This window comes from Lagenorhynchus albirostris, chromosome 12 (genome assembly GCF_949774975.1).
Source record: "Lagenorhynchus albirostris chromosome 12, mLagAlb1.1, whole genome shotgun sequence".
NCBI classification, from domain to species: domain Eukaryota; kingdom Metazoa; phylum Chordata; class Mammalia; order Artiodactyla; family Delphinidae; genus Lagenorhynchus; species Lagenorhynchus albirostris.
The window spans coordinates 22,193,489-22,203,209 of record NC_083106.1 but is presented as its reverse complement, the minus strand read 5'-3'; the positions used below and the strand labels follow the sequence as shown (position 1 = coordinate 22,203,209).

Sequence of the window (9,721 nt, the reverse complement as noted above, 5' to 3'; positions counted from 1 at the left end):
TATCTGCTTACTAATCCTCAGTTCCTTCACCCATAGAATGGGAACCAGAATCATGCCTTCCTTATGAGCTGACATGAGGCATTCCTGCAAAGGATATACTACAAGATCTGCCACATAGTAAATGTTTAACAAATTTTATTATTATTTTACTACATGTGGAAAGATGACTTTAAAACATGATGATAGAAACTATATTTCCTGAACATGTACTGTTATGCCAGGCACCATGTGAGTACTTTACATGCATTATCTAACTTGACCCTTAAAACGTTGTTAACCCATTTTACAGACAAAACAATTAAGGGGAGACATTCTCTAGTCCCAAGCATTTCAAAGATACTATATTTTCTTAATCTCTTTTGAACTACTCTAGGCTTAAAGAGGAGATTCAGAGAAAAAGACGTAGCCTATATCTACGTTAAAAATAATAATTTGGTGAGAAATTTCCCTCCATTATGGCAGATATTACCACATTAGACATAGCTTTTTTCCTAATACTTCCATGAATTACAATACTACTAGATGAAATTATATAAATCAATTCATTGATTGTGTTTTTTAAAGATCTATTTCACCCTACATTTTTAAACAGATTTGGAATCTGGCATTTTTGTTCCATTTCTGGCTAATAATCGGTTTGATTTGTTTCTGTTGTATGATTTCATAGATGACAAATTTGAAGCTTATGTCCTCTAACTTCATTCCTTAATAATAATAATAAAAAATTTAAATGTCCAGAAATAAATAGAAATATTTCACAATATATGTAAAATAACTATAAATAAGCTAAGTATACATAAGATCTGATCAAGGCCAAAGTTAAAACTCTAATTTTAATATGAACCAAATCTCACGTGTGTGAGTATATGTATGTGTGTATAAGGCATGAAGTTTTGTTTGACTTGGAAAATATATGATAAAAGTAAACATTAAATATTTACTTCATCATGCTATATACAGTATGATCATATATCATAGAATATATACTAATATAGTAACTCTCAGGTTTCTATTCCAAAGAAAGGAAATATTTGAAAAAATTGTGCGATTCACAGAACTCCTTGAAAATGAGAAATCATAAAAGTTTAGTGAGTGAATTAAAATTAGAACCCAGTTGTAGAATGCAACAGTCAGATTCACAAAAATGTCTGTACAGATAATCCTCAAACTGCTTAATTCATGAAGAGAGCTCTAAGTATTGAGCATGTCTCCAAAGAGCAGGGCTCAACATTAAGAGACAGTCTGATTTTCAGCATTAATATAAATAGTAACCAGAAAGAAAATTCTAAAATGCAGTCAAAAGTTTGATAATATTGATAACATTATGTAATCAGATATGTGGCTATTGTTAAAATTCTTTTTTTAAAAAAAGGAAAATTGAAATTTGTGGTGCCATTATTACTCCATTAGTATCATTACAGAAAAACATTTTTAACAAAAATTTTTAATGTTTTTTAATAAAATAAAAATTTTCTAAGATATGTTATAAATAAATATTTTTTCATTCTTAAAAAACAAATCAGATATCAGAGTATATGTCAATGTTATTCTCTTAAACTTTAAATTATTATATCCTTATAGTTAAGATGTATGTATGTCCCTTTAGTTTCTCATATATATAGCATATGTGAAACTAAATACATATGCAATGTATTGTGTATGTATTCATATATACAGTCTAATATAGTATATATTTATATATATAGTGAATATATACTGTATAATATGTATTCCATATATCTGAAACTAAAGGGACATAGGCACATCTTAACTATAATGTCCTGGTAATTTAGAGCTTGAAAGAATAATATTGTTATGTAATCTGATATGCATGTATCTTGTAGTTTTTCATATATACCTATTTCTACCATCACATTATTAACAAGGAGAATGGTTCTGCATTGACCAAGGATTCTCACCCAGAAACCCATGGTTCTTTAGATTTTAATGGATGAGACTTGAAAGATTTATAAAATACCCAGAGTCAATATAAAATTTGTGTGCGATATTTTACACCTCTCTGATGAGTGGCTTTCCAACTTTCCGAAAGGTTAAGAACAACTATCAGAGTTAGAAGAAAGTCAATAGAGAAAGAAAGAAATTGAGAGATGATGGAATAGTGGGTGCATGCACCATGGTATGGTGTCTGTTTTTTAAATCCTACCTCTCCCACATGGCTGTGGAATCCTCTTTAGGTTTCTTTATTTTTTGTTTAATTTTAATAACAATTGATGTTTATTAAAATGGAAAATGTTTTGTTAATTATTTGGATTCCAAATCTTGCAATATTGCAAATAAGGACTCATTAATGTAATATTAAATATTGACAATATATTAATAAACTATAACTTATTCATCAAATTACAGGTGACATGAAAACATTAGGGATTCATGTTTTGTTTAAGTCTTTCCTTCCATGTAATTGTTAGGTGAATAATAGTGGATGAACTAGGACTACTACTAATGTTTGACAAATGCTACTAATGTTACACTGTATAAGTGCGACATATTACCTTGTATATTTTTTGAAAGACCATCGTAAATATTTTAAATGTTCCTTGTTTAAAAATTTTAATCCAAAATTATTCAGAGATGACTGTGATACTATGCAGAGTAAACTTCCCAAGTAGATTTTATATACACTTGTCAGGTGCTATTGCAAAAAAAGGATGGTTGAACTCATTAAATGGTCGGACTCAGCAGAATTACGTATATCTCATCACAGCTACACAGAATGACCCAAATATCCAGGGATTTAGCAATGTATACAAAGATGGTCATGACAATTTCTGAGTCATAGTTTTACAGTTTAGGACATATGATACCTATTTTACATTCAGATCATATTCAGATGATATCTATTTCACTATGCGTAATACAAATGTCATCATACATTTTAATCACATACTGAGAAGTTACAGATATAAACTATTTCTATAAATTATGATTAATCATAAAACGATTTGCTCCACCTTTTGAATTTTCTATTAGTTTATTCAAACAAAGGAGATATATACAGGCACTAGTTATGAATAAAATTCACCAGGAAAATATGACTTGTATTTCAGATATTTGGAGTTTGAATATTATACTCATTGAATCACTGAGTCAATAAAGAAATTTATTTCATGCTCCCGAATAAAACAAATTTAAGATAAATGTGCTAGTTTGGCTCTAGGAACAACTTCAATATTGAAGCAATATTGACTTATATGTATATAGCAATACACATATATTGCTTTTTGAATCACTTTTAATGTGAGTAATACATATATTTTTAATGTCATTTAAAGTCTTGTTCAGTGAAAAACGGTAACTCTGTTTGACTTGCCTTTTCTGAGTCAATCATGAAACTGTTTAATGAATTAGCTGAGATATAGTAAGAAAGAAAACGTTGTTTAGTTTTGCTTTACTCAGTAGAGATACGAGAGTAAGTTCTTTTCAGGTAGTGAGTTGAATGGCCAAAATCACTAATGTGATGGCACAAAATCACATGTGCCATTTCCTACTTCACATTGTGCCCACTAAGTAATACAGATTTGGTCACCATGTTCTTAGCATTTTTTTTCAGGGATGTCACACGCACTGCGGAGGAGCTGAGTAGGTAGGTGCTTGATATCTCTCGATAGGACTTCCTTCCACAACACAGCTGGCTATTGAAGTGCCTCCTGAAGCTTTCACTGAGCAGATAAAGAGTAAATGGATTGACACAAGAACTGCAAAAGCTCAGAACCTGGGCCACTAAGGTGATAATCATGTGGCCTAGAGATGGGTCAATCTCATTATAGTTGAAAGACCTATACATGTAAAGGATGTGATTTGGAAACCAGCAGAAGACAAAGCAACACACAAAGACCAGCACAATTTTGGCCAGGCCTTTCTGTGTTTCCACCTGCAAATATAAGGAAATAGTCCCACTGATTAAAATGAAAACGGAGGCAGCCACATTCTAAAACACATCATGGTACAAAAGATGTAAAACTTAACATACAAATGCATCCAAAAGCACAAAAAGGATTTTCCTAGTCAAAGTAATGATTTTAACAATTTGATGAAGCCTATTTTGGTCACTATACTAATTTCACTTTAAAATATTTGACAGTTTATAAATGGGTATGTCTTCATGTTAAAACTGTGATCTTGAAAATTTTCTTATTTTTAACTCTTTTTCCTTTGCTTAACGTCTTATTGTGATCACTATAAATATAAATCATTTGTTTGTATTAAATCCATTGAATTAATAAACCACAGAATATATTCAAGTTTAGAAAATTTTTAAATCAGACTATTTTAAATAAGAAATACTGATCTATTGAAAAAGGGCATGACTTTTTTAAAACCCTTATCCACAAAAGAAAAAAAAAACCTTGAGATTTAATTTAAACTCCTCTCATAAATCAAAATAACCTGACATAATTGTCATTTCTATAAACATTACTATGTTCGGCTGCCTAACCTTAAAATAAAAATAAAAACATTTTCTATCTTTTCATAAAATTCACCTCCTATGTTTACTGTTTTATAAGAAGGTCTTCAGGAATGTGATAAATAGACAAAATTCAAATATGGGACATTAATAGTTTTAAATCTAAAAATCATTTTCTAACATCTAGAGTCCAAAGTTTAGCTCACATTTGTCTAATTTGTTTGAATATTTAAATAAGGCAACATGAAAGTGAAAACATAATTTATTAAGATATTTATAGTAGACAACATATTTTCTGAGCTAAAACTATTGGTAGTTAACTAGAATATACCAGAGAAGTCTGGAAAGGTTTAGGATTGAAACAGATCTGACACTGGGGAGTAAGTAGTAGTGAATGGTGACAGTAAACAAAGGTGCAAGTGAAAAGGAATCTAGTTCAAGAAGCAGAATGTGGTACTCCAGATGTATCCCAGTGGCATAAATTAGGCAACTTGGCCTTATAAATGAGGTGGATGTGAAATTTACATTACTAAGCACAGTCCTCCCTAGCAGGTGGAGCATAGGTGCAAGAATTTCGCAGCAGTCTATACTTGGAGATTCAAATGTATAGGTAGGCTGTTAGCATTAAGATTACTTCTTGGCAGATGTCAAGCCCAGTTACCCAGCCAGAGTTTATAAGTCCCAATAGGGAAATTCACATACACACACACACACAAAAGTCAGAACTAAGACCACTGAAAAACAAAAAAGTGGAGGTGGGGAAGGTCAGAGGAACTCAACTTTAGAAACCAAAGCAAAAACTCAGATACCCAAACTGAGATAGAAATTGGATCACAGGGCTCTGAATAAAAGGATTGTATGTAAAGGGAAAAGTACAGTGAGCCTGTGACCCAGACATTTTTGCTTCAATGATGCCAGGTATTGAGGTAATAAATATATTACTTTTTCTAATAATTACTTTAATGACTGGTATTTTTTAAGCCTTTAAAGCAGATGTGGATCACTGATGTTTATGGACATCAATAAATAGAGGTCACCATCTGCACAGGAAAACCTTAACCAGATTTAGTGCCCAAAGCCCCAGCCTGTGCCTCCAGCTACAGCCCATCAAATTTTAATCATCTGTGATTCAACTCCCCGTACCTACAGAGCCCTTTGGAAGAAGTTCCTCACTAGAAATGCACAAATGTACAACTTGAAACTGTCCCATAACTGCAGTATTTCCATCTTAACGCAACTGGTTTTACCTTACATTAGTACTATGTATTCTTTAGAGAAGAAAAAGTACATAAGGTGCAGGTCATAGTTTTAAAATTAGTATGTAATATTTATTTATCGGAAAAGCTATAAAGTTGAATTAGACCAAGTCCTATTTCAGCACCAGCCCACCTTCTGATCACTCTCACTATTGCTCTGCTGCCCTCTGTTCCCAGTCTCTCATTTTGGCATCTTAGCCAAACCTCATCCCCAGACCCCAGCAGTGTCCTACAGTCCTTTCCTGATGCGTCCTTCCCCCAGACTTTCTGTCATCTTTAGTGAGCTAATGGGAGAAGAAAAAATAATTGAATAAATATATACTTACAATGTGAAAGTCTTTTCTGGTTTGTTATGTGTTTCTTTGCATAAACATTTGCACATAAAGAAAAGCCACCAGAGACATTAATTTCAAATGAGCCTAGGCCCAGATGTCAGATAAGCTGGACCTCAGTGGGCTTTTAGAGCTAACACATGGCCACATATTAGAGAACCCGCAACATCCCTTCCAGTTCAGGCTAGTGCGTGTTCCAGTGCCCTTCTGACTGTTCTAATCATTCCTGATAGTGAAAGCCCATGAAATAGAACTCAAAATAGCACCTAATGCTTCTGCCCAGCTTGCCCCCAACACACACACCTACCAAGCTTACCTGTTTTTTGGTAATGTTCATTGTATTCTCCCAGAAGATTATGTGCACTTTTAATTAAGTCCTTGCAACATGATAATAATAAATACTAATAATAACAAGTGGTATAAGGAAGTAGACCGAGAAGAGGAGCACTGAATGAATCTTTGGATGTAATTCATCAGTCTGAGGATAGGGTATACACGCCGTGAAGCTGCCATTATCCAAGCCACCGATGTGCGCCACTTGGGAAAACATGGCTTCTGGAACAGCCAACAGCACCGAGACCACCCAGATACCCACGGCCTTCACACAGGTCCACAGCACTGCCCCTGATGTCTGGATACCCATACCCATTTCAAATTACTCCCTTAAGAAAGAAAAATTAAAAAGAGAAAGGAAAAGAGAGAGAGAGATCTTACTAAAAAGAGAGGTGCCAACACCCCATTATTCCCAGGCTGTTACGTACTGTGTGGAATAACTAAGATCCTTGGTGTCTCTCTGTCTACAAGTCATTCTACTGCTTATTAGCACAGAAGACATGAAGAGAAAAGCAAATATTTTAAATTGTCATTTCCCAAATTGCAGTAATTTGCTTACCTCCTTCACAAGTATTTTCTAAATCTACACGTACTACAAGTATCATTGTATATTGAATATTTTTATTTAAATACTTTTATTTCCAAAAAATCTATTACTACTGAAACTGATATAATATACCATAACCATAAAACATAAAATGTTCACAAAATAGTATTATTAAAATTTACCTGGATACTCTTCTAGAGCTTCTGAGGCTGGGTCTCCTACTTTTTTTTCTTAAGGACATTAAGAAATCTTAGAGGCTAATCCAGACTGGGATTTTCTCCCTAATTCAGTCATAAGGATGAAAAGAACTGAAAATGGAATAACATTCTGTCTTTACAGTTCAAATTTCTTTAATGTCAAGACCTCATGCAGTCTTCTCTCCTCCCACCTAACACCATTGTAGTGGTAAATGAACCACACTCCAGGATGCAATGGCTTAAACAATCCAAGCCTCTATACCTCATTCAATTACCCACGACTATTAAGCAAGGTAATAAAAATACAAACCGAGCAAAATTGTATATAAACCTCAAATTACTTATATCTGTCTTTAAAAGTATTTCAGGTTACAGTATACCTAGGAGGTTAACAAGATACAGCAGAAAGCGATTTTAGTCAGACAAGTCCGCACTGTTATCTCATCTCTGATATCCTTTGGAAAATCACTTAAGATCTTTTTCTTCATCTGTAAGGTGGGGATAAAAACACCACCCTCAAAGTTTTGTGATTAGAAAAACTGTATAGAACACCTATTACAATGCCTGGCACCTAGCAGATATTAACCATGGCATGACCCCGTACCTTCTCTTTATTAACATTTGAATTAGTCTGATATTCTAAAAATTCATAATATTTCAAGCTACATAACAAGCAGATAAAGTCTCCTTCTGAGGTTCTCTGAAGATGTGTCTCATTGCCCACGGGAGAGGAGCAGCCCCCAGCCTCAATACCTTTCTGAGGGGAGCCTCTAATGCAATTTTAATTATTTTTAAAATAATGATTTTCTTATATTTTTTTCAAGCGTCACATCAGTCAATTTTAACTCCTTTTACTCTAATTCCCAGATACAGTCTCTCTCCTTCTCCCCTCCTCCTCTCAGCCCTTCCTTTCTCCCTCCTCTCCCCAGGTACACTACTCCCTGCCCCTCTTCACTGCTTTTCTAGGCCACCCACAGTTACCTATGCCCTTACCTGTGGGTGCTGAGGGCAGTGCGAGTGAACACGGACACCCCCACGGAGGTGAGCTGGATCACCCGGATGAGTTTGCAGCCCACCTTTCTGAACATCCACTCGTCAAAGAAGTAGCGGGATTTGTTACCGTATGCTAACACATATATATGGAATCTAAGAAAAAAAAAAAAAAGGTCATGAAGAACCTAGGGGTAAGACGGGAATAAAGATAGACCTACTAGAGAATGGACTTGAGGATATGGGGAGGGGGAAGGGTAAGTTGTGACAAAGTGAGAGAGTGGCATGGACATATATACACTACCAAACGTAAAATAGATAGCTAGTGGGAAGCAGCCGCATAGCACAGGGAGATCAGCTCGGTGGTTTGTTACCACCTAGAGGGGTGGGATAGGGAGGGTGGGAGGGAGGGAGACGCAAGAGGGAAGGGATATGGGGACATAATGTATATGTATAACTGATTCACTTTATTATAAAGCAGAAACTAACACAGCATTGTAAAGCAATTATACTCCAATAACGATGTTAAAAAAAAAAAAAAAAAGAAGTAGTAGCAGGAAGCATCCATAGGGACGCAGGTGATCAGCAGCAGCACGTCCCCAACGGCCAGGTTAGAGATGAAGATGCTGGGGACTCATGGCGCTGTTGGTGATGAAGATCTTCACCAGCATGATGTTGCCCAGCAAGCCCACTGTGATGATGAGCAGGTAGAGGGACGGGATCACACAGCGGATCACGAACTCCACAGTGGTCCCGTCCGGGGCGGGTAGGAAATCCCTTTCCAAGACCTCTGGAACGAAACCTCTCTGATTCACGCCCGTGGTCCGGGAGAGGTTGGAAAGAGACTCGAGGGGCATGGTCTCTTTCCCAGGAGAGTCCGCTGGAGTTTTCATGCACCCAGGTGCCTTGAAAAGTGCAACGCACTCTTGGGCTTAATGGATTTCCCTCTTGCCAAGTTTACCTCCCGCGGGGATCGCGTCACACCGCCTTGTCCCGAGGAGGACCGGGCCGGGTGAGAAGACTGGCCACAGGCTCCAGCCTTTCACTTTTAGAAGGGGCACGCACATTGGCTCCTGCTGGCTCCGAATTTAAAAAAAAAAAAAAAAAAAGGAAGAAGTTGAGTCTTTGTTTCAGTCCTCAATGGTTTGTTCTCGCTTATAGATAGCGGAGAACAGCCTTTTTGTGAACAAAGATTTATCCCTCTGGAATTAATTAAAATACCTGCCAGGGCTTCCCTGGTGGCGCAGTGGTTGAGAGTCTGTCTGCCGATGCAGGGGACACGGGTTCGTGCCCCGGTCCGGGAAGATCCCACGTGCCGCGGAGCGGCTGGGCACCCCCGTGAGCCATGGCCGCTGAGCCTGTGCGTCTGGAGCCTGTGCTCCGCAACGTCCCACAGCTTTGCTCTTGTTTCTGCAGTTCCTGCTGTATTTTGTGGGATTGGAGGGGCTGAGTCCTCTCTCGCACACTGCCTCCCTATATAGATCTATTCTTACTCACCTCCGAGTAGGAGACGCCCCAGACAGAAGTCTGTGAACCTCTGAAGATTTGGGGGCTGAGCTGGTGAGTCCCTGAGGCTCTCGCACTGAATTTAGGAAAGAAAAGGAGTGACAAAAGAGGAAGTAAATGAATGGAATTCCCTC

General features: G+C 36.5%; 1 protein-coding gene across 1 annotated transcript; it reads right to left on the bottom strand.

Annotated features, from left to right (window-relative positions):
- Window positions 1–3,409: 3,409 nt before the first annotated feature.
- NMBR (neuromedin B receptor) lies at window positions 3,410–8,938 on the bottom strand. The gene is given in 7 exon segments (XM_060168403.1): window positions 3,410–3,896; window positions 6,336–6,387; window positions 6,390–6,672; window positions 7,465–7,471; window positions 8,085–8,204; window positions 8,642–8,716; window positions 8,718–8,938. Coding segments are annotated over 7 exon segments (1,245 nt in total).
- Between the last annotated feature and the right edge of the window lie 783 nt (window positions 8,939–9,721).